The 24,618-nt window shown below is 42.7% G+C and overlaps 1 protein-coding gene across 1 annotated transcript in view; it reads right to left on the reverse strand.

Moving 5' to 3' along the window:
- Positions 1–111: 111 nt before the first annotated feature.
- Positions 112–24,618, reverse strand: part of LOC106563748 (mitogen-activated protein kinase kinase kinase kinase 2) — a 28,277-nt gene continuing 3,770 nt past the window's right edge. The window contains exons 6-32 of the mRNA XM_014129585.3: positions 23,316–23,363; positions 23,053–23,095; positions 22,850–22,922; positions 22,629–22,760; positions 22,402–22,464; positions 20,693–20,774; positions 20,429–20,539; positions 20,189–20,267; positions 17,827–17,885; positions 17,670–17,716; positions 17,533–17,571; positions 17,177–17,210; positions 16,872–17,085; positions 16,590–16,696; positions 16,449–16,490; positions 10,167–10,251; positions 9,994–10,073; positions 9,833–9,893; positions 9,632–9,752; positions 8,972–9,030; positions 8,742–8,845; positions 2,190–2,364; positions 1,984–2,052; positions 1,728–1,814; positions 1,418–1,488; positions 1,259–1,314; positions 112–1,141 (exon numbers count right to left, since the gene is read on the reverse strand). Coding sequence (XP_013985060.1) covers positions 1,054–1,141; positions 1,259–1,314; positions 1,418–1,488; positions 1,728–1,814; positions 1,984–2,052; positions 2,190–2,364; positions 8,742–8,845; positions 8,972–9,030; positions 9,632–9,752; positions 9,833–9,893; positions 9,994–10,073; positions 10,167–10,251; positions 16,449–16,490; positions 16,590–16,696; positions 16,872–17,085; positions 17,177–17,210; positions 17,533–17,571; positions 17,670–17,716; positions 17,827–17,885; positions 20,189–20,267; positions 20,429–20,539; positions 20,693–20,774; positions 22,402–22,464; positions 22,629–22,760; positions 22,850–22,922; positions 23,053–23,095; positions 23,316–23,363 — 2,229 coding nt within the window. The 3' untranslated portion in view covers positions 112–1,053. The remainder of the gene's footprint in view (positions 1,142–1,258; positions 1,315–1,417; positions 1,489–1,727; positions 1,815–1,983; positions 2,053–2,189; positions 2,365–8,741; positions 8,846–8,971; positions 9,031–9,631; positions 9,753–9,832; positions 9,894–9,993; positions 10,074–10,166; positions 10,252–16,448; positions 16,491–16,589; positions 16,697–16,871; positions 17,086–17,176; positions 17,211–17,532; positions 17,572–17,669; positions 17,717–17,826; positions 17,886–20,188; positions 20,268–20,428; positions 20,540–20,692; positions 20,775–22,401; positions 22,465–22,628; positions 22,761–22,849; positions 22,923–23,052; positions 23,096–23,315; positions 23,364–24,618) is intronic.

Here is a 24,618-nt window from a genome sequence, read left to right on the forward strand (position 1 = left end):
TGTACAGAGACACTTACGTCACTGTTTGTCACCTCTCTTTCTTCAACTTCTCTTTCTATTGGACAAAACAATTGACTATATTTAAACATATGGACAAAAAATAAACATATGTATATGAATGATTTGTTCCTGCTTGACAGGGAACCAAATATCCATCTGGTCAGTTTTATTATTTTCAGTATAGCAGCCAGCTTCACAGCACAACAAAGCTAATAGGCCTCTATAAATCACATTGTTGACATTTGATACTGTTAATTAGAACCCTAAAAAAAAAAAAATTGCTGTCACTGTTATGTTTTCCATATTTATTCTCTATCAGCCACAGGAGGTTGGTGGAACCTTAATTTGGGAGAACGGGCTTGTGTTAACGACTGGAGCGGAATCAGTAGAATGGTATCAAATACATCAAACACATGGTTTCCAGGTGTTTAATGCCATTCATTTGCTCCGTTCTGGCCACTATTATGAGCCATTCTTCCCTAAGCAGCCTCCTATGCATCAACCCATGGTGAATAAGTGTTTTTCACTGCATATAACTTCTTCTCAGGTAGCCTACACACAGAGCTGCTACTACATGATAACATTGCTTTCCACCTCACACCATGGACACTGTGTCCTCTACTTTTCTTCCCTTCAGTGCTGACACCACAGCCCTATGGGAAGTATTGTCAAGACTGGTACTGGGTTACTGCAGACTTAGACTGTCTACAGTTGGGGAAAAACCTCTCCCAGTCACAACCAGTCAGATGAATGCACACAAGTGTGGTTTTAAATCCTTGCCAAGATCTTTATGTAGCCTAGACCACTGGTAATGTTAAGAACCACTGATATTCACAGGTCCATTTGACACATGGATGTGAAGAGAGCCTGAGGAGACCCACTCCAATCAGAACTCAGACAGTTCCTGCAGTGTCTCTTCTGCAAACAACTCGCCATTGTAAGCAGCTTTGCTCCTTGTTCCATCCTTATTGACTTTGCGCTTGTCCTTTTAGGAGTAGCAGGAGACTGCTGTGTACTTCCTCGAGACAGAATGTCCTCCATTATCTGATTTCTTCAGTAGCTACTCTCATGACCTGTCAGGATGTACAAGTTGCTTAAAGCTGATGGATTGTCTGTGGGAGTACTCTGCAAGATAATGTCCCTGAGGAATGAAAGCATATGTTAATATGCAACACATTTTTTACATTTTGCTTCAATGATTTGACAGAAATGTTTTGTTATCAAATTGCTATCAAACTCCTATAATTAAGAGACATGCCTTGAGGTTCCCAAGACTCTGAATATTCGACTTTCATCCGTGATCTCTTGTGTAACCTATGAAAAATATCACAGATGTCACAACATCATTTTATTGTCAATAGGAGAGCCTGACAATACTGAAAAGCTGGCCTGGCATGAAAAACTTGTTCTGCCTTACCTCATCACTATGTAGGCTTCTACCTTTAAGCCCATGCTTCCAGAAGGCCAGAACACTGTCCTGCAAACATACTGCAAATAACAATTTAGTCACCTCCAATCCTTTTGAGGCTGCTGAGGGGAGGACAGCTCATAGTAATGGCTGGAAAGGAGTCAATGGAATGGTCTCAACCACATGTTTGAAACCATTCCATTCCAATCATTCCAGCCATTATGAGCCCCCCCCCCCCCTCCCTCCCCAGCAGCCTCCTCTGCTCCAATCCAGACACCAAGCTAAATGATTAGAATGCAGAACGCATCTATTCCCTTACCAAGAGTCTCAATGGTAAAGTCAAAGGTCAACATTGAGGTCATCCCTTTGCTTGGGCTGCCATCCAGGTTCACAATGTTCACAGTATCTGCAAAGGTACAATGGAAAAAACAGTCACAATTCAATCATTGCTTTTTTTCTTTCATTCAAGGGTCTTTTTCGCTCTGAATAGAACACTAGCACATCCAATGTTCCTGACCAAATGATACTGACAGAAGACTATTGAAAAAAAAAAAATGAAAAAAGAATGAACTCACTCTCCAGACCGATCAGGACTGTGTCTCTGTCCAGCTGGGTTACCTGCATCACCTTCATAGATCGACTATCTGTGAAAACGTCACAAACAATAGCATCACAGCTTGTACACTCTGCTGGTGTTTGTCTAGATTAAAACTACATTAAAATATCCAATTAGTGATGGTGGGTATTATCATAATAATGACATCGATTCCATCTACAGTACCTGACTGGGCTCTTGGTGTGTCATTCAGGTGGATGATGTCAAAGTGGACCCGCTCACAGGTCTTGACAGGGGTCTGTAGCCTGCTCACACCTACACACACCTGTGGCAGCTCATCAGTCTCCAGGACAAGCAGCTCAAAGATGGGGAGGGTTTCTGGGAGACTCACAGCTATGTACTGAGAGGGGAAGGAGAGAGTGGGACGGACATCGTCGGAATGCTTTGTGATGCTTTTCTATATACAGTACCAGTCAAAAGTTTGGACACCCCATCTCATTCAAGGGTTTTTCTTTATTTTACATTATAGAATAATAGTGAAGACATCAAAACTTTGAAAAAACACATTTGAAATCATGTAGTAACCACAAAAAAAAAAGTGTTAAACAAATCAAAAAAATATTTTTGATTTTCAATGCCTTGAAAGTTTTACACACTGTCATGACGTGGCCCTTTTTGGGTGTAGATCATGGCTCCCCCCTTCCTCCCTCTCTCTCTCTCTCTCTCTCTCTCTCCTAAACCAGGTTTAGTACCTCAGGTCATAAATATCAGGTAGAAACTGCCATGCAGTAGAGAGGGAGAGAGCACAGAGAGAGAACAAAGGACTTCACTTGACCAAACTCCTAAATCCCCAAAATGGGAGAATTAAACAATATTTCTACTTTTGAGACTGGTTTGTGGACACTTAAGGGACAGTTATGACGAGTGTGTTTCATTTGGTGATCTCATGAAGGAAAGGAAACACACACAACGGTATCTCCTAAAGTGTACATTTCCCAGCTGTCAGGTTTAGATCTAAATATTGTGAAATGTATGTGATTAAACATGAAACTATTTGTGAAATTATGTAATGTGATATTAACCTTTAAAATGAGAGAATTGTCTTCCATGTAAAGTTGCACGAGTCAATGGCCACGCCCCCGTTAGGCCAGCCATTACATCAGGCGTCATGGAACTGGCCTTTTCTACTGAAATGTATAAAACCACCTGTGGCGAAATGTACATTTCATGCCAAAGAGACCCACGGTAAGCTGGACGTCTTGAATGGTTAAGACCAAAACATGCCGGGTGTTGCTGGTGTGTGAAGTGGTTTAAACTACAACTCTAACAAAGGACAAGACTATATCACTTGGAGCATTGGCTACACGGCTGGAAATGGTTAAACTATGAGACTATCGATCCCCACAGACTAAGAGCAAATCTTAGACATATATTTACTAGTCTGCAGCTAGAAATTACGTAAACCTAGAACAAGATTACCAACAACCGCCGAAGCATCTATGGTATGAGAACATTTACGAATGGTACTCTGAAGTATCCACTCTAACCACCTACAACCACAAAAAAACTTTGACTTCAATGAAAGTTAACCAGAGACTCTGCAGGATGATCGTGGATTCCAACAGAGTTGACAACAACGACACACACACACACACACACACACACACACAGCTCAAAAAAATAAAGGGAACACTTAAACACATCCTAGATCTGAATGAAAGAAATAATCTTATTAAATACTTTTTTCTTTACATAGTTGAATGTGCTGACAACAAAATCACACAAAAATAAATCAATGGAAATCCAATTTATCAACCCATGGAGGTCTGGATTTGGAGTCACACTCAAAATGAAAGTGGAAAACCACACTACAGGCTGATCCAACTTTGATGTAATGTCCTTAAAACAAGTCAAAATGAGGCTCAGTAGTGTGTGTGGCCTCCACGTGCCTGTATGACCTCCCTACAATGCCTGGGCATGCTGCTGATGAGGTGGCGGATGGTCTCCTGAGGGATCTCCTCCCAGACCTGGACTAAAGCATCCGCCAACTCCTGGACAGTCTGTGGTGCAACGTGGCGTTGGTGGATGGAGCGAGACATGATATCCCAGATGTGCTCAATTGGATTCAGGTCTGGGAAACAGGTGGGCCAGTCCATAGCATCAATGCCTTCCTCTTGCAGGAACTGCTGACACTCTCCAGCCACATGAGGTCTAGCATTGTTTTGCATTAGGAGGAACCCAGGGCCAACCGCACCAGCATATGGTCTCACAAGGGGTCCGAGGATCTCATCTCGGTACCTAATGGAAGTCAGGCTACCTCTGGCGAGCACATGGAGGGCTGTGCGGCCCCCCAAAGAAATGCCACCCCACACCATGACTGACCCACCGCCAAACCGGTCATGCTGGAGGATGTTGCAGGCAGCAGAACGTTCTCCACGGCGTCTCCAGACTCTGTCACATGCTCAGTGTGAACCGGCTTTCATCTGTGAAGAGCACAGAGCGCCAGTGGCGAATTTGCCAATCTTGGTGTTCTCTGGCAAATGCCAAACGTCCTGCACGGTGTTGGGCTGTAAGCACAACCCCCACCTGTGGACGTCGGGCCCTCATACCACCCTCATGGAGTCTGTTTCTGACCGTTTGAGCAGACACATGCACATTTGTGGCCTGCTGGAGGTCATTTTGCAGGGCTCTGGCAGTGCTTCTCCTGCTCCACCTTGCACAAAGGCGGAGGTAGCGGTCCTGCTGCTGGGTTGTTGCCCTCCTACAGCCTCCTCCACATCTCCTGATGTACTGGCCTGTCTCCTGGTAGCGCCTCCATGCTCTGGACACTACGCTGACAGACACAGCAAACCTTCTTGCCACAGCTCGCATTGATGTGCCATCCTGGATGAGCTGCACTACCTGAGCCACTTGTGTGGGTTGTAGACTCCGTTTCATGCTACCACTAGAGTGAAAGCACCGCCAGCATTCAAGTGACCAAAACATCAGCCAGGAAGCATAGGAACTGAGAAGTGGTCTGTGGTCCCCACCTGCAGAACCACTCCTTTATTGGGGGTGTCATGCTAATTGCCTATAATTTCCACCTGTTGTCTATTCCATTTGCACAACAGCATGTGAAATTTATTGTCAATCAGTGTTGCTTCCTAAGTGGACAGTTTGATTTCACAGAAGTGGGATTGACTTGGAGTTACATTGTGTTGTTTAAGTGTTCCCTTTATTTTTTTGAGCAATATATATATATATACACACACACACACACACACACACACACACACACACACACACATATAGTTGAAGCCAAATACATTTAAACTCAGTTTCACAATTCCTGACATTTAAACCAAGTAAAATTTCCATCTTAGGTCAGTTAGGATCACCACTTTATTTTAAGAAAGTGAAATGTCAGAATAATAGTAGAGAGAATTATTTATTTCAGTTTTTATTTCTTTCATCACATTCCCAGTGGGTCAGAAGTTTACATACTCAACAAGTGTTTGGTAGCATTGCCTTTAAATTGTTTAACTTGGGTCAACTTTTCGGGTAGCCTTCCACAAGCTTCCCACAATAAGTTGGGTGAATTTTGGCCCATTCCTCCTGACAGAGCTAGTGTAACTGAGTCAGGTTTGTAGGCCTCCTTGCTCACACACACAGTTCTGTCCACACATTTTCTATAGTATTGAGGTCAGGGCTTTGTGATGGCCACTCCAACACCTTGACTTTGTTGTCCTTAAGGCATTTTGCCACAACTTTGGAAGTATGCTTGGGGTCATTGTCCATTTAGAAGACCCAAGAACTAAGCTTTAACTTCCTGACTGATGTCTTGAGATATTGCTTCAATATATCCACGTAATTTTATTTTTCCTCATGATGCCATCTATTTTGTGAAGTGCACCAGTCCCTCCTGCAGCAACGCACCCCCACAACATGATGCTTGCCACCCCCATGCTTCACGGTTGGGCTGGTATTCTTCGGCTTGCAAGCCTCCCGATTTTCCCTCCAAACATAATGAGGGTCATTATGGCCAATGAGTTCTATTTTTGTTTCATCAGACCAGAGGACATTTCTCCAAAAAGTGCGATCTTTGTCCCCATGTGCAGTTGCAAACCATAGTCTGTTTTTTTTATGGCGGTTTTGGAGCAGTGGCTTCTTCCTTGCTAAGCGGCCTTTCAGGCTATGTCGATATAGGACTCGTTTTACTGTGGATATAGATACTTGTGTACCTGTTTCCTCCAGCATCTTCACAAGATCCTTTGCTGTTGTTCTGGGATTGATTTGCACCAAAGTGCGTTCATCTCTAGGAGACAGAACGCATCTCCATCCTGAGCAGTATGATGGCTGCATGGTCCCTTGTTGTTTATACTTGCGTACTATTGTTTGTACAGATGAACGTGGTACGTTCAGGCATTTGGAAATTGCTTCCAAGGATGAACCAGACTTGTGGAGGTCTACAATTGTTTTTCTGAGGTCTTGGCTGATTTCTTTTGATTTTCCCATGATGTCAAGCAAAGAGGGACTGAGTTTGAAGGTAGGCCTTGAAATACATCCACATGTACACGTCCAATTGACTCAAATGATGTCAATTAGCCTATCAGAAGCTTCTAAAGCCATGACATAATTTTCTGGAATTTTCCAAGCTGATTATAGGCACAGTCAACTTAGTGTATGTAAACTTCTGACCCACTGGAATTGTGATACAGTGAATTATAAGTGGAATAATCTGACAGTAAACAATTGTTGGAAAAATTACTTGTCATGCACAAAGTAGATGTCCTAACCGACTTGCCAAAACTATAGGTTCGTTAACAAGAAATTTGTGGAGTGGTTGAAAAACACGTTTTAATGACTCCAACCTATGTGTATGTAAATTTCCGACTTCAACTGTATATTGCAATTATTCTCGAGTGAGCGGCCGTTCATGTGCAAAGGATTAGCATTTCAATGAATATAATTATAGACTGTGTGTAGTGAATCCATTTGTCTTTCCTGCTCTCTCAGTCCCACCCCTATCTTTTTGTCTACCAAGCTGTCATATCGGCTTAGCCCGCTAGGTACTTTTTCTTTGTATCATGTAGTAACCCAATGTATGAACTAATTGTGTGTGTTTTCATGTATTTGTGTGATTTGATTAGTTAGTAAATAAATAATTAAGCCAATTTGTATATCGCTGATTCATAATATAAGCTAGGGTTCGTGCAGATAACCAAGAATTTTACAACGTTTGGAACGAAACTAACAGAAGATAAAGATTAACAATCATTAAAAGAAGACTGTACTCGATAAGATATGAAAATAGCTGAAGAGTCGATTCGGGAAATCGAGACTAAACATTTTCACGTGGTGCCCCGACTTCCTAGTTCATTAAAAAGTTTACATGATTAGTTTCATCACAAAATAATAATAATTACACAGAGAATTGATTTGACAAAATAACAGTCTTTACATTTAATGATAGTAAAGACACGACACTACTCTTGGCGTTCTCTCAACCAGCTTCACCTGGATTGCTTTTCCAACAGTCGTGAAGGAGTTCCCACATATGCTGAGCACTTGTTGGCTGTTTTTCCTTCACTCTGCGGTCCAACTCATCCCAAACCATCTCAATTGGGTTGAGGTTGGGTTATTGTGGAGCCCATGTCATCTGATGCAGCACTCCATCACTCTCCTTCTTGGTCAAATAGCCCTTACACAGCCTGGAGGTGTGTTGGGTCATTGTCCTGTTGAAAAACAAATGAAACTCCCACTAAGCGCAAACCAGATGGGATGGCGTATTGCTGCAGAATGCTGTGGTAGCCATGATGGTTAAGTGTGCCATGAATTCTAAATAAAAATCACAGACAGTGTCACCAACAAAGCACCCCCACTCCTCCTTCTCCATGCTTCACGGTGGGAACTACACATGCAGAGATCATCCGTTCACCAACTCTACATTTCAAAGACACTGCGGTTGAAACCAAAAATCTTCCATTTGGACTCATCAGACCAAAGGACAGATTTCCACCGGTCTAATGTATATTGCTCGTGTTTCTTAGCCCAAGCGAGTCTCTTCTTATTATTGGTTTCCTGTAGTAGTGGTTTCTTCGCAGCAATTCGACCATGAAGGCCTGATTCACATATTCTCCTCTGAACAGTTGCTGTTGAGATGCGTTTCTGTTACTTGAACTCTGTGAAGCATTTATTTGGGCTGCAATTTCTGAGGCTGGTAACTCTAATGAACTTATCCTCTGCAGCAGATGTAACTTTGGGTCTTCCTGTGGTGGTTCTCATGAGAGCCAGTTTCATCATAGTGCTTGATGGTTGTTGCGACTGCACTTGAAGAAACATTCAAAATTCTTGACATGTTCCTGATTGACTGACCTTCATGTCTTAAAGTAATGATGGACTGTCATTTCTCTTTGCTTATTTGAGCTGTTCTGGCCATAATATGGACTTGGTATTTGACCAAATAGGGCTATCTTCTGCATACCACACATACCTTGTCAACACAACTGATTTGCATTAAGGAAAGAAATTCCACAAATTAACTTTGAAAAAGGCACACCTGTTAAGTGAAATGCATTCCAGGTGACTACCTCATGAAGCTGGTTGAGAGAATGCCAAGAGTGTGCAAAGCTGTCATCAAGGCAACGGGTGGCTACTTTGAAGAATCTCAAATATAAAAAATAATTTGATTTGTTTAACACTTTTTTGGTTACTACACGATTCCATATGTGTTATATATATATATATATAAAAAAAAGCTATGCTAACATTGTATAGATGTGCATTGGGATCACACACCTTGAGTTGCATGAACTTCTGAAGAGGCTCATACCATAGAAGTAGGACAAGGCCAGTTGGTACAACAGCACACAAAAATGTGCTATCAGTGTACGGGTTATGCACTGAGAAGCATCGATAAGGCAGAAGGGAGACAGAAAGAAAGGAAGAGGGGGAGAGAGAGATGTTGTCTTAGTCATAGATACTGTGCAGTACACCTCCATTTTAGACTAAAATAACATGTTTCTTACCAACACTGCAGCGTCGACAGCCTTTGGTGTCTGATATCTTCCCAGACACAGAAAACTTTCTAAAACAGAAAACACATTAACATGACATTTTTTGGTACAATTTCCAGGATGATTTCCCTTCCTCTCATGTTAGTATCAGTGAAAAGCAACAGTGCTCGGGTATTTTCCAATGATGTATTTAAACCCTGGAATGCTGATGCAATGTATTGGCCATTGAGAGGATTTGAAGCCACCTGTTGGCCATAATGGCACTCCCCAGTAGGAGCTGTCCTCCATAGGAATGAACAAAATTCTACTGTATTCCAATTAAATGTTTCAAGGTCCAAATTACATGTATTTAGTATGTTCTTGTTGTAGTGGGGGCAGTTACATTAATCAAAAAAAATTACACTAAGGAAAATGTTTGTATATGTTTTTTCATTTTCTATTTGTATGTTTAGCTCACATAATATATTTTAAAAGTATGCATTAAAGTGTCTGTAATGGAATAAATGTGGCAAACACAAATGTAGACATGGATTTCTATAGCTTCCAAAATATTTTTGTGAACATTGGGAGAATGCCAAGATGGAGTAACAGTGGCTTAGTTATCTAGTGTTTTTATAAACCATTGGTATTTTCACTACAGCCTCCTTCTGACCAGTGGTGGGGTGTCCCTACCTTGAGTTGATCCTCTCAGTGAGGCGGTGGGCGTTGATGTACAGGTGGCCCTGCCTCTTCTGCAGGTGTCTACGGTCAAACAGGGTGGTCAGCCTCTGGGAGCACAGCTGGGATGATTTCCCTGTGGAGCACAAAGACAGTCAACACACATCTAGATAGAACATAAGTATTAGGGTGTTGTGGAGACACGGAGGATCCTACCTGAGATAGACATCAGCACGTTGTTCATGACATACAGCCAGCTGCACCTCTGGGGTAGTAACTGAAAAATAATATACATAAAAATACATTACAAAACAAATGACGGGTAGAGCAACACTGCTTTTTGTGTTAAACCAAAATTGTACAATGATGGTAGCTACCTTCTCCATGGTGTCCTCATGAAGCTCGTTGAGGTTCAGGGTGTAGATGCCCTCCTCCGTGCCCAGGATGAGGTGTTGATCTGAGGGAGGAAAGTCAGACATTATCCCTGAGATCTGACTGGTTTGACAGAAGCTCCATTTACCTATCGTTTGTCTTTATAACCTGTGCGTACCTTTAGTCTTTGGCAGGACCCATGTGACAGCACAGTGAATCTTCAATGGACAGCCATTAAACACCTTGGAAAAACAAGCCCCCATCTGGAAAAGATTGTGTGGGTCAATATGCATGATTTCAGTCCCGCTATGACCTTCGCAGGGTCATCAAACGAGAAAAAGGCAATATAGGAATAAGGTGGAATCATACTACACAGGCTCCAATGTACGCCGCATGTGGTAGGGGATACAGTCTATTACGGATTACAAAGGAAGACCCAACCGTGATCTGCCCAACAATGACACTCTACCAGACGAACTCAATGCATTTTATGCACGCTTTGACAACAACAACATTGTGCTGGGTGTGAGGGCCGTCACCGACCCAGAGGATTGGGTTATCTTGCTCTCCAATGCCAATGTGAGAAAGGTCTTTAATCAGGTCAACACCTGCAAGGCCGCGGGTCCCGAGGTTATTCCAGGGCGTGTTCTCAGAGCATGCGCAGAACAGCTGGCAGGCATATTCATGGTAATTTTCAACCTCTCCTTGTCCCAGTCTGTAATCCCCACATGTTTTAAAATGACCACCATCATTCCTGTCCTCAAGAACTCTAAGACTTCCTGCCACAATGACTACCGCCCTGTAGCACTCACTTCTGTGGTCATGAAGTGCTTTGAGGGGCTGGTTATGGCACACATTAACCCCACCATCCCAGACACCCTAGATCCACTCCAATTTGCATACTGCCCCAACAGATCCATAGACGATGCAATCTCAATTGCTCTCCACGCTGCCCTCACCCACCTAATCAAGAGGAATACCTATGTGAGAATGCTGTTCATTGACTACAGCTCAGCGTTAAAACGCCATTGTCCCCTCCAAGCTCGTCACCAAGCTTAGGACTTTGGGTTTGAACACCTCCCTCTGGAACTGGATCGTGGACTTCCTGATGGGCCGACCCCAGGTGGTGAGGGTAGGCAACATCACCTCCGCCACGCTGACCCTCAACACAGGGGCCCCATAGGGGTGTGTGCTTAGTCGCCTTCATTAACGCCTGTTCACCCACGACTGCGTGGCCACGCACGACTCAAACACCGTCATCAAGTTTGCTGACGACATGACGGTAGTAGGCCTGATCACCGGCGACAATAAATCAGCCTACAGTGAAGAGGTCAGTGACTTGGCAGTGTGGTGCCAGAACAACAACCTCTCCCTCAACATCAGAAAGACCAAGGAGCTGACCTTGGGGTGGCGAGCAGGCCCCCATCCACATCGATGGGGCTGCAGTGGAGCAGGTCGAGAGCTTCAAGTTCCTCGGTGTTCAAATCACTGAAGATTTAAAATTGTCCAAACACGCGCACAGTCATGAAGAATGCGCAACAGCGCCTCTTCCCCCTCAGGAGGCTGAAAAAGTTTGGCATGGGCCCTCATATCCTCAAAAATCTATACCATTGAGAGCATCTTGACTGGCTGCATCACCGCGAGGTATGGCAATAGCACCGCCCTTGATTACATGGCGCTACAGTGGGTGGTGCAGACAGCCCAGTGCATCACTGGGGCCAAACTCCCTGCCATCCAGGACATCTATATCAGGGGGTGTGGTAGGAAGGCCCGGAAAATTGTTAAAGATTCTAACCACCCAAGCCATAGACTATTCTCTCTTGACACCAACAGGCTCTTGAACAACTTCTATCCCCAAGCAATAAGACTGATAACTAGCTACACAGACTGCATCTATGCACACTCGCAGGGCCCTACACACACACACTGTCACTCCAACAGACACACGAACACTCACGCCATCATTTGCTCACTCACACAATAATGCAAAGACATTTATACTGACTCTAAACACCCACTCAGATGCAAGCTGCTGCTACTCTGTTTATCTTATATCCTGTTACCTAGTCCCCTTACTCCATATATATGTATTTATTATGGATCCCCATTCAGCTACTCTTCCTGGGTTCCGGCAGAATTAAGGCAGTTATTCACAACACACTAAGTGTGTCCCCTCAGGCCCACACTCCACTACCACATATCTACAACACTAAATCTGTGTACCTGTGTGCATAGTGTGTATGTTATTGTGTGTGTGTACATGTGTCTATGCCTCTGTTTGTGTTACTTCACAGTCCCCGCTGTTCTATAAGCTGTTTTTTTACCTGCTTTTTAAATCTGATTCTACTGCTTGCATCAGTTATCTGATGTGGAATAGAGTTCCATGTAGTCATGGCTCTATGTAGTACTGTTCGCCTCCCATAGTCTGTTCTGGACTTGGGGACTGTGAAGAGACCTCTGGTGGCATGTCTTGTGGGGTATGCATGAGTGTCCAAGCTGTGTGCTAGTATTTTAAACAGACAGCTTGGTACATGCAGCTTGTCAACACTTCTTACGAAAACAAGTAATGATGATGCAATCTCTCTTCCACTTTGAGCCATAAGAGATTGACATGCATGTCATTAATGTTAGCTCTCCGTGTACTTTTAAGGGCCAGCCTTGCTGGCCCTAACCCTGCAATTTTCCCAAGTCCTTTTTTGTGGCACCTGACCACACGACTGAACTGTAGTCCAGGTGCGACAAAACCAGGGCCTGTAGGATATGCATTGTTGATAGTGTTGTTAAGAAGGCAGAGCAGCGCTTTATTATTGACAGACTTCTCCCCATCTTAGCTACTGATGTATCAATATGTTTTGACCATGACCATTTACAATACAGGGTAACTCCAAGTAGTTTAGTCACCTCAACTTTCTCAATTTCCACATTATTCATTACGAGATGTAGTTGAGGTTTAGGGTTTAGTGAATGATTTGTCCCAAATACAATGCTTTTAGTTTTGGAAATATTTAGACTAACTTATTCCTTGCTACCCATTCCGAAATGAACTGCAGCTCTTTGTTAAGTGTTGCAGTCATTTCAGTCGCTGTAGTAGCTGACGTGTATAGTGTTGAGTCATCCGCATACATAGACACACTGGCCTTACTCAAAGCCAGAGGCATGTTGTTAGTAAAGATTGAAAAAAGCAACGGGCCTAAATAGCTACCCTGGGGAATTCCTGCTTCTACCTGGATTATGTTTGAGAGGCTTCCATTAAAGAACACCCTCTGTGTTCTGTTAGACAAGCAACTCTTTATACACATTATAGCAGGGGATATGAAGCCATAACACATCAGTTTTTTCCAGCAGCAGACTATGATCAATAATGTCAAAAGCTGCACTGAAGTCTAACAAGACAGCCCCAACAATCATTTTATCATAAATTTCTCTCAGCCAGTCATCAGTAATTTGTGTAATTGCTGTGGTTGTTGAGTGTCCTTCTTTATATGCGTGCTGAAAGTCTGTTGTCAATTTGTTTACTGTGAAATAGCATTGTATCTGGTCAAACAAATTTTTCCAGAAGTTTACTAAGGGTTGGTAACAGGCTGATTGGTCAGTTATTTGAGCCAGTAAAGGGGGTTTTACTATTCAAGGGTACCAGAATGACTTTAGCTTCCCTCCAGGCCTGAGGGCAGACACTTTCTATCAGGCTTAAATCGAAGATGTGGCAAATAGGAGTGGCAATATCATCCACTATTATCCTCAGTAATTTTCCATCCAGATTGTCAGACCCCAGTGGCTTGTCATTGTTGATAGACAATCTTTTCACCTCTTCCACACTGACTTTACGGAATTCTAAAGTACAATTCTTGTCTTTCATAATTTGGTCAGATATACTTGGATGTGTAGTGTGAGCGTTTGTTGCTGGCATGTCATCCCTAAGTTTGCTTATCTTGCCAATGAAAAAGTCATTAAAGTAGTTGGCAATATCAGTGTGTTTTGTGATAAATGAGCCATCTGATTCAATGAATGAAGGAGCCGAGTTGGCTTTTTTCCCCAAAATTTCAATTAAGGTTCCACAAAGCTTTTTACTATCATTCTTTATATAATTTATCATTGTTTCATAGTACAGTGGGGGGGGGGGAGTATTTGATCGCCTGCTAATTTTGTACGTTTGCCCACTTACAAAGAAATGATCAGTCTATAATTTTAATAGTAGGTTTATTTGAACAGTGAGAGACAGAATAACAACAACAAAAATCCAGAAAAACGCATGTCAAAAATGTTATAAAATGATTTGCATTTTAATGGAGGGAAATAAGTATTTGACCCCTCTGCAAAACATGACTTAGTACTTGGTGGCAAAACCCTTGTTGGCAATCACAGAGGTCAGACGTTTCTTGTAGTTGGCCACCAGGTTTGCACACATCTCAGGAGGGATTTTGTCCCACTCCTTTTTGCAGATCTTCTCCAAGTCGTTAAGGTTTCGAGGCTGACGTTTGGCAACTCGAACCTTCAGCTCCCTCCACAGATTTCCTATGGGATTAAGGTCTGGAGACTGGCTAGGCCACTCCAGGACCTTAATGTGCTTCTTCTTGAGCCACTCCTTTGTTGCCTTTGCCGTGTGTTTTGGGTCATTGTCATGCTGGAATACCCATCCACGACCCATTTTCAATGCCCTGCCTGAGGGAAGGAGGTTCTCACCCAAGATTTGACGGTACATGGCCCCGTCCATCGTCCCTTTAATGCGGTGAAGTTGTCCTGTCCCCTTAGTAGAAAAACACCCCCAAAGCATAATAATGTTTCCACCTCCATGTTTGACGGTGGAGATGGTGTTCTTGGGGTCATAGGCAGCATTCCTCCTCCTCCAAACACGGCGAGTTGAGTTGATATCAAAGAGCTCCATTTTGGTCTCATCTGACCACAACACTTTCACCCAGTTGTCCTCTGAATCATTCAGATGTTCATTGGCAGACTTCAGACGGGCCTGTATATGTATTCTTGAGCAGGGGGACCTTGCAGGCGCTGCAGGATTTCAGTCCTTCACGGCGTAGGGTGTTACCAATTGTTTTCTTGGTGACTATGGTCCCAGCTGCCTTGAGATCATTGACAAGATCCTCCCGTGTAGTTCTGGGCTGATTCCTCACCGTTCTCATGATCATTGCAACTCCACAAGGTGAGATCTTGCATGGAGCCCCAGGCCGAGGGATATTGACAGTTCTTTTGTGTTTCTTCCATTTGCGAATAATCACACCAAATGTTGTCACCTTCTCACTAAGCTGCTTGGCGATGGTCTTGTAGCCCATTCCAGCCTTGTGTAGGTCTACAATCTTGTCCCTCACATCCTTGGAGAGTTCTTTGGTCTTGGCCATGGTGGAGAGTTTGGAATCTGATTGATTGATTGCTTCTGTGGACAGGTGTCTTTTTTACAGGTAACAAGCTGCGGTTAGGAGCACTCCCTTTAAGAGTGTGCTCCTAATCTCAGCTCGTTACCTGTATAAAAGACTCCTGGGATCCAGAAATCTTTCTGATTGAGAGGGGGTCAAATACTTCTTTCCCTCATTAAAATGCAAATCAATTTATAACATTTCTGACGTGTTTTTCTGGATATTTTTGTTGTTATTCTGTCTCTCACTGTTCAAATAAACCTACCATTAAAATTATAGACTGATCCTTTCTTTGTCAGTGGGCAAACGTACAAAATCAGCAGGGGATCAAATACTTTTTTCCCCCACTGTATAGATTATTTTTCTTTAGCTTAGTCACATGATTTCCTAATTTGCAGTACGTTTGCCAATCAGTCAGGCTGCCAGACTTATTTGCCATACCTTTTGCCTCATCCACCTCAACCATACAATTTTTCAATTCAAGGAGATTTAACAGTTTTTTGTTATTTTCTTAATGGGTGCGTGCTTATTAGTAACTGGAATAAGCAATTTCATAAATGTGTCAAGCGCAGCGTCTGCTTGCTCCTCATTACACACCACAGACCAGCAAATATTCTTTACATCATCAACATATGAATCACTACAAAAAACTTATTGTATGACCTCTTATACACAATATTAGGTCCAGGATCCCTGCACATTGTAAATATGGTATTGGAACTGACCCTGTATATAGTATGCTTATCCCTATACATATCTACCCCCATCCCTCCAGTATCCCTGCACATTGTAAATATGGTTTTGGAACTGACCCTGGATATAGTATGCTTATCCCTATACATATCTACCTCCATCCCTCCAGTATCCCTGCACATTGTAAATATGGTATTGAACTGACCCTGGATATAGTATGCTTAATTACTTATTGTGTTCTTATGTCACATGTTTTTTTTCCTAGTATTAAATTGTTATAGATCATTGCATTTTGGGGTTTTGAGTTTGCAAGAAAGGCGTTTCACTGTACTTTTGCACATGACATTAAAACTAAACAGGTATTTTCTTTTTTGGTGGCTGTATATCCAGACATCTTGACTTACATGGACTTTGGGCGTGGGTGGAAGTCCATGGCAATCACCTCTCTGAAGAAAAAACAAATTCCACGATAGATAATCTGTCATTATGTGTGCACAAAATATTAATTGAAAAGTGTTGTCAGTGACTTGTTGATGGTGTCTCACCGAGTCCTCAGTTTTCCTCCTCAGTGTGCTCCATTCTGGAGACAGTGGGGGCCCCAGGGCCATGTAGGGTGTCTCTCCCGGCCAACGTCCCTCTGGCTCACTGCCCTCTGCAGGAACACACAGACCCATCAGTGCGGCATAGCGTCTCAGGATTATGGGTTTGAGACTGTTCTTAATTGGTCATGCAGAGAGTATACATGAAAAGCAGTTGATTTCACTACTTGTTACGCGATGTCATAGATTGTTTTAGCGTTCCTGGATGTGTTGTGTGCGGTGCTGTACCTTCAAACGAGCAGTTGGAGGAAAGTGAGAGGTCAGAGAAGATGGTGGAGTTGAAGAGAGAGGGTTCAGCCAGGGCCGAGTCTGTGTCTGGATGTGTGACAGTGGGAGGAGTCGAGTCAGTGGATGGGGAGATGTTATGCCTTAAGGCAGGGCTGAGGACCCCACTCCGCTTCACGGTACCACTTTTATCCATATCCTCATCTTCAGGAGAGTGCTGCAACAGATGAACACAGACACTGGTGTGGTTCCAAAGAAACATTGTTCAGTGCCTGAGAGGCTGATGATAGTCTGTAGTTCTCTCTTACCTCAGCAGAGGGCGCTCTCTTTATGGTTAACCTCCTGCAAAGAATATCAAACAGACACAAATATACTATGTTATGGGAATTAAACATGTCTAGTGGTGTGAATGTGCAGTATTGTTTTACTTGGTAGGTTTGTTTATAATGGAAATTATATTTTGTTCCTTTGGTGTGTTATTGCCTTCCAGACACAATACAGTAGGTATTAGGTATTTTACCTTCCAGACACAACACAGTAGGTATTAGGTATTTTACCTTACAGACACAACACAGTAGGTATTAGGTATTTTACCTTACAGACACAACACAGTAGGTAGGTAAGTGCTATAAAGAGATGTATATGGAATGTCTTATAGCCTCACCTTTCAAGTAACGCTTCCTCAACACACTCCAGTAGACTTCTGCACCTCAAATGTAGAGTAGATTCAGTTATTGTTGCTTACATTAGTGATTTATTACGGCTGACATCACATAGAAAGTGTGAGAAATAATAGCTTACGGCGAGTTCTTCTCATCTCCTGTAATGCTCCATTCGTCATACGATCCCTGTTGGGGAAAATATGTTCATGTACTGACAATTTGACAAATAAATGAATTGGTTTTCTATGTTCAACATGCTGTTTGTAGAACATAGAGGTTAGACAGATAATTCTCACCAGGTCAGGAGAGAGCTCAGTTTCCTTCCTCATGGGAGGCCCACATTTCAGCAGATCAACTGGAAAACACATATACAATTATGATCCAGAAGAACACCTTTAAAATAAACTCAGCAACAAAAAACAAGAAACGTCCCTTTTTCAGGACCCTGTCTTTCAAAGAGAATTCGTAAAAATCCAAATGACTTCACAGATCTTCATTGTAAAGGGTTTAAACTCTGTTTCCCATGCTTGTTCAATGAACCATAAACAATTAAATGAACATGCACCTGTGGAACGGTCGTTAAGACACTAACAGCTTACAGACGGTAGGCAATTAAATCAAATCAAATGTATTTATATAGCTCTTCGTACATCAGCTGATATCTCAAAGTGCTGTACAGAAACCCAGCCTAAAACCCCAAACAGCAAGCAATGCATGTGAAAGAAGCACGGTGGCTAGAAAAAACTCCCTAGGAAAAACTCCCTAGAAAGGCCAAAAACCTAGGAAGAAACCTAGAGAGGAACCAGGCTATGAGGTCACAAGGTCACAGTTATGAAAACTTAGGACACTAAAGAGGCCTTTCTACTGACAATGAAAAACACCAAAATTAAGATGCCCAGGGTCCCTGCTCATCTGCGTGAATGTGCCTTAGGCATGCTGCAAGAAAGCATGAGGACTGCAGATGTGGCCAGGGCAATAAACTGCAATGTCTGTACTGTGAGACGCCTAAGACAGCGCTACAGGGAGACAGGACAGACAGCTGATCGTCCTCGCAGTAGCCGACCACGTGTAACAACACCTGCACAGGATTGGTACATCCGAACATCACACCTGCGGGACAGGTACAGGATGGCAACAACAACTGCCCGAGTTACACCAGGATCGCACAATCCCTTCATCAGTGCTCAGACTGTCCACAATAGGCTGAACTGAGGGCCTGTTGGCCTGTTGTAAGGCAGGTCCTCACCAGACATCACCGGCAACAACGTCGCCTATGGGCACAAACCCACCGTTGCTAGACCAGACAGGACTGGCAAAAAGTGCTCTTCACTGACGAGTCGCAGTTTTGTCTCACCAGGGGTGATGGTCGGATTCGCATTTATCGTCGAAGGAATGAGCGTTACACCGAGGCCTATATTCTGTAGCGAGATCGATTTGGAGGTGGAGGGTCCGTCATGGTCTGGGGCGGTGTGCGTTACAGGGAAGACATCCTACTCCCTCATGTGGTACCCTTCCTACATGCTCATCCTGACATGACCCTCCAGCATGACAATGCCACCAGCCATACTGCTCATTCTGTGCATGATTTCCTGCAAGACAGGAATGTCAGTGTTCTGCCATGGCCAGCGAAGAGCCCGGATCTCAATCCCATTGAGCACGTATCTGGGACCTGTTGGATCAGAGGGTGAGGACTAGGGCCATTCCCCCCCAGAAATGTCTGGGAATTTGCAGGTGCCTTGGTGGAAGAGTGGGGTAACATCTCACAGCAAGAACTGGCAAATCTGGTGCAGTCCAAGAGGAGGAGATGCACTGCAGTACTTAATACAGCTGGTGGCCACACAAGACACTGACTGTTACTTTTGATTTTGACCTCCCCTTTGTTCAGAGACACATTATTCCATTTCTGTTAGTCACATGTCTGTGGAACTTGTTCGGTTTATGTCTCAGTTGCTGAATCTTGTTATGTTTATACAAATATTTACACATGTTAAGTTTGCTGAAAATAAACGCAGTTGACAGTGAGAGGACGTTTCTTTTTTTGCTGAGTTTATGAAATAAACTCTAGTAGATAATCATCATTACCATCATCATCATTATCATCATAATCATATATTTTTGTTCTGACAATGATATGAGATACCGGTAAACAAAAAACACACTTGTTCTCACACTACCTTCTTTAATTTTCTTTAATTTTCTGTGAATAGATGCTTAGTTTTGGTGCCAGTGACTATCCCCTCGTGTTCTACTGACCTTGGCTGCTTGCCCCTGCATGCTGTAATGTAATGCTACATTGGCCATAACAATGGCTCATCAGTAACAGAGTCCTTGAGGAGCTGTGCTTAGAGGGCATGGATCTGAGAGGCTATACAGATGCCGTATCTTAATTTGAGTAGGTGAGTTTGCTACTTCAGGAAAACAATCCTGCAGCAACAGGATGTTAGTTATTATGTGGAATATAATTAAATTGACATATTTGTAGAGGTTGATACATTTTTCGTAAGGGAAAACCAATTCTGAAATTTTTAAGCGAAATTACAAACTTCAGAAGCCTTTTTGAACCTCAAATACACTACATGTTTTACATTTCCTGCATTGCAGGAATGTTCTCCCGGAACAGGGTGATCAAATTAAGATCCTACATCTGTAGTTACTCACACTGCTCCTCAGACTGAGTCCTTTGGACCGGCAGGTGTTTCGCTAAGGAATGGATCTTATCAGGGAATGCACTGCACATCTGCAAAACCACACAACAACATACACAGCACACACAGATCATTAGTGACATATTCATCTTAGTAGTATAGTAATCCATATCATATATTGTTGTGCCCAAGCATACATTTCAGGAAAGGAAAGGTGAGGATAGGATAGGATAGAGGAGGGGGACAAGCTCACGTCAAGATCACTCTCATCCATAGTGTGTGTGGTTTGCAGAACAGGGTTGCTGGCCATGTCCAGCAGTTCAATGGCCAGGGTCCTGGTCAGCAGCTGACTCACAAAGGGGTGCTGAGGAGAAAACATAGATCATGTGGGGAGTGTCTGTCACCCGAAGGACTACCCGACAGTTTTTCCACTAGGGACACGAATACACCAGTTTTTTATTAACGTTGATGCTATCTTGTTGCTCTCCTCTAAAAGGATAGAACTCTGAGGTAGTACCTGTAACAGTTTCTCCGAACTGGGCCTCTTGCGAGGGTTCTTGGTGAGGGATATTTTCACAAAGCCGTGAAAGTCTGCAGACCTAAACAGATAGTTATTGGTTATTACCACATGGGCTCTGTCATGACGTTGCCCTCTCTCTGGGAACAGAGAACACAGCTGAACCCCCTCCCTCTGCACCAGGCCTTTTCTATGCACCATCCCCCGACCTCTATACTTCTGACACTGCTGTGGTGAGAGGGGTCGTAAAATACTAAAGGCGAATGTCCTTCCGCATGGCCCAGTTGAGACAGAGAGGGGTTTCATAGAGAGACAAAGGACATTCTTCCAACTCACAGAATTGGGGAACCGAACGACATTTATGTTCTGGAGAAGGTATAAAAGATCGGTGAAGAACCCAGCTTTGAACTGGTCCGCTTGGTACAATTTTGTGATACTCATTGAAGACAATAGTGCCATATTACCATACTAAGGTTTATATAATAGCCTCAGCTATGGGACTTGCATCTAAATGGTTGTATACAATGATTTAATAAGATTAAAGCTATTTGGAATATGTTGAGAGGCTATGTACTGATGTTAATGTGATAGAATTGTATTTCTGTTCAAAGCTTAACTCAGTCATCAGCACGCCCCCAGGGACACAGACAAGACCTGGCGTCATGAGACAGCCCTTTTCTGTCATTCCGAATAAAAACCCCACCCAGGGTTACTTTCTTCAGACCAGGCCTCCACTCCATTACGAGTTGGCCAATAGGTTTTACCCTGCATCCCTCTACTTAACTTTAACCATACCACATGGTTAAACTTTTAGTCTATCGATACCGACAGAATAATAACAAGTCTTTGATATTAATTAATAGTCTGCAGCTAGAAATTCTATCATTGAGCGCGAAGACTGACGAAACATCTATTCTATAACGACATTATTGAATGTCGCTTTGAAAGATCCATTCTAACCAAGAGAGAGAGAGAGAGAGAGAGAGAGAGAGAGAGAGAGAACTCTCCAACAGAACAACCTTTCCAACGAAGATCACGACAACACACTGAGCGTAAATATATATATTGATTGCAATTGTTTCCGAATGAGTGAGCGTTCATGTGCAAAGGATTAGCAGATCAATTGTTAATATTTATCAACTCTGTAGTGTCTTCTCAGCTGACCCCCACCACCCTTTGTTTAACAAGCCGCCATGCCGGTTTAGTCCACTAGGGCACATTCCTCTACCATTTCTTTGTAACGATAACTACTGTTTGTATGCTTTCTGTGAATTACTTAGTTTAGTAAATAAATGATTTTAAGACAATTGATGTATGGATGACTTTTAGTAAAGACTGGGTTCGTGCAGATACAACAATTTACGATGTTTGGAATGAGACTGGACGCGAGGTAAAATACACCATTTAAACCAGAAGATAATCGGCCTATACTATAATATATAATGTTATAATATAGGAAAGTTATATTAGGAAAATTATAACTTTGTAATCTGAATATTTTCCTTGGTGCCCCGATCTCCTAGTTAATTACAGTTAAACGATTAATCAGTTTAATCACGTAATAATGATAACAGGGAGTTATTTTGATAAACATGTCTTCAGTTTAACGGTGCCCAAAGACACGACAGCTCCTAGACACTCACAGTAACATACAGTATATACTTTCGGTTCTGTAGCTCATGACTTTTTAACTATAAAGTAACTTATACCATTTGGTCTTGTCCTTTAGTTTGGGTGGCTGGAAGCTGCTCTTTGACATCATCATCAAGGCCCTGGAAGAAAACAACAAAATCTTATGTACTTAACCTGTTGATGAAACATGATGCAGTGATAATTATCAAAATCTGATCTGTTAATATGACTGGATAGATGAAAATAGATTTAATCTGTATAATTATAACAATGAGAGGTGACATCCCAGCAACGGTGCCCTCACCTCATGGGGTGCAGGTCAAACATGGGAGGCTGAAGCTCTGCCAGCTCGATAGCTGTGATGCCCACTGCCCAGATGTCACATAGCTGGTTGTAGCCACCTTTCTTCTCCACTGCTGCAACCTCAGGTGCCATCCTAGAAGAGCAAAGCTGCCCGTGGATAACTATGGTAAACCATGATCAATGGCCTTGTTTTGGTACCATGTATGAACTTAGATCACTCACCAGTAAGGCGTGCCTATGAATGACTTCCTCTTGGCAACGGAGGCGTTGATCTCAGCTGCAACGCCAAAATCCGCTGGGGAAAAAAAGATGCCATGAGAGAGTTGGAGAAAAAGTATTTTTGTACATCTGTTTTTGAGTGTGTCTATGGGAGAGGCAGAGAGGATGTGTGAGAGTGAGTGACAGTGTGAGGGTGGTTGACAGACCCAGTTTGACATCTCCTCGCTCTGTCAGAAGAACATTTGCTCCCTGTGAAAAACCCACAGTGACACAATGAGTGCACTGTCTCATGCCCTCTCATGAGGACCGTCCACAGCTCCAAATACACACACACATCTAAACTTAAATATTCGATTTCAGTAAGTATGAAGGAGTAGTTACAACGCGCCAGACCAAAATGATTCAATTCAGACGAGGGGTAGAGTAAATTGTTTACATGTTTTATATCCAACAGGATTCTATACATTACCTTTATGTCTCTATGCATTTTCCCAGTCTCATGTAAGTGATGCAGTCCCTGCAAACACAGAAAACCCTATAACACTGCACTGAAAAAAATGAATGTTCTTAAATGGGGATAAATGGAGAACTCTTGCCCCATAAAGAACCATTGATTTAAAGGGGGGGGGGGGGGGGATTCCTGACATGGCATCTATGATTCTTTAGAATTCTAAAAGGGTCTTGAAATGTATAGAAGCCTGCAGATGTGTTCCTTTCATAGTTTGGCAGTCTTAACTAATGTTGATTTTTTCAGTGAAACATTTCTAGTGTTGATTCAAAAGTGTATTTAACACTGTAGTTAAAATACAACTCACTGGTGTAAAATACATTCAGTGTTGGTGTTAATAACCAATGTTGAACCAAAACCACGCCCATAATTATTATATTTCCCAGCATGCTCTATTGCAGGTTGGTTTTTAGAATTGTTTGTTTCAATATCTATGTTTTTGCATGCACATTGATTGATTAATTGAATCTCATGCTACTCAAATATATAGCATTCATTTTTCTAAACTATTCCAATCTGTTACTTGGACTTATTGCATCAGTTAGTGTTCCAATTAAGATGTTTAAGGTAGTCTCATACCTTAATTTTCTCAACCCTGGTAGTCATTCTGAATGCAGGTTGCATGTGAATAAAAATTCCAAATGTTGGATATCCCCACTCTGGCTGGATTCCAATAGGAATTACACGTCACTTTGCAAGCCAGCTTAATGTAATTTAAGAGGCCTGATGTGGCCTGTAAACTATGAGTTTCAGGCCACTGTATTAGGGTAAAACTAGGCCCTTAAAAGAAATCCTTATGAAATATGTATTGTTTTGTCACTTTGTGAAGGCCACAGGACTGTAAATGAATGAATGCAACAACCATGTCTCTCTCATTTGCAAACACAGTCATGGGTGGTACTGGTAACTCAAAAATTCATTCAAAAAGCACTCTGAGAAATATGCAAATAAGGCTTAAAACACTACAGCAGGGCTATTCAATTCCAGTCCTGGAGGGCCGAAACATTTCTGGTTTGGATTTTTGCATGGTTCTTCGGAGACCCTAAAATGGTTACCCTATGGCCCTCAAACGCAACTCTGGACCGCAAAGCCAGTTCCACTGCACCACCAGGTGGGTGCAATTAATTATCAGGTAGAAGAGAAAACCAGCAGGCTCCAGACCTCGTAGGGTAAGAGTTGAATACCCATGCCCTATGGCATTGCTCTCAAGAACCTTATTTGGTTCCAACTTGCACCTTTATTATTTAGACTGTGGCACTGTACC

The sequence above is a fragment of the Salmo salar genome, chromosome 11 (genome assembly GCF_965601325.2).
Source record: "Salmo salar chromosome 11, fSalSal1, whole genome shotgun sequence".
Classification (NCBI taxonomy): Eukaryota; Metazoa; Chordata; class Actinopteri; order Salmoniformes; family Salmonidae; genus Salmo; species Salmo salar.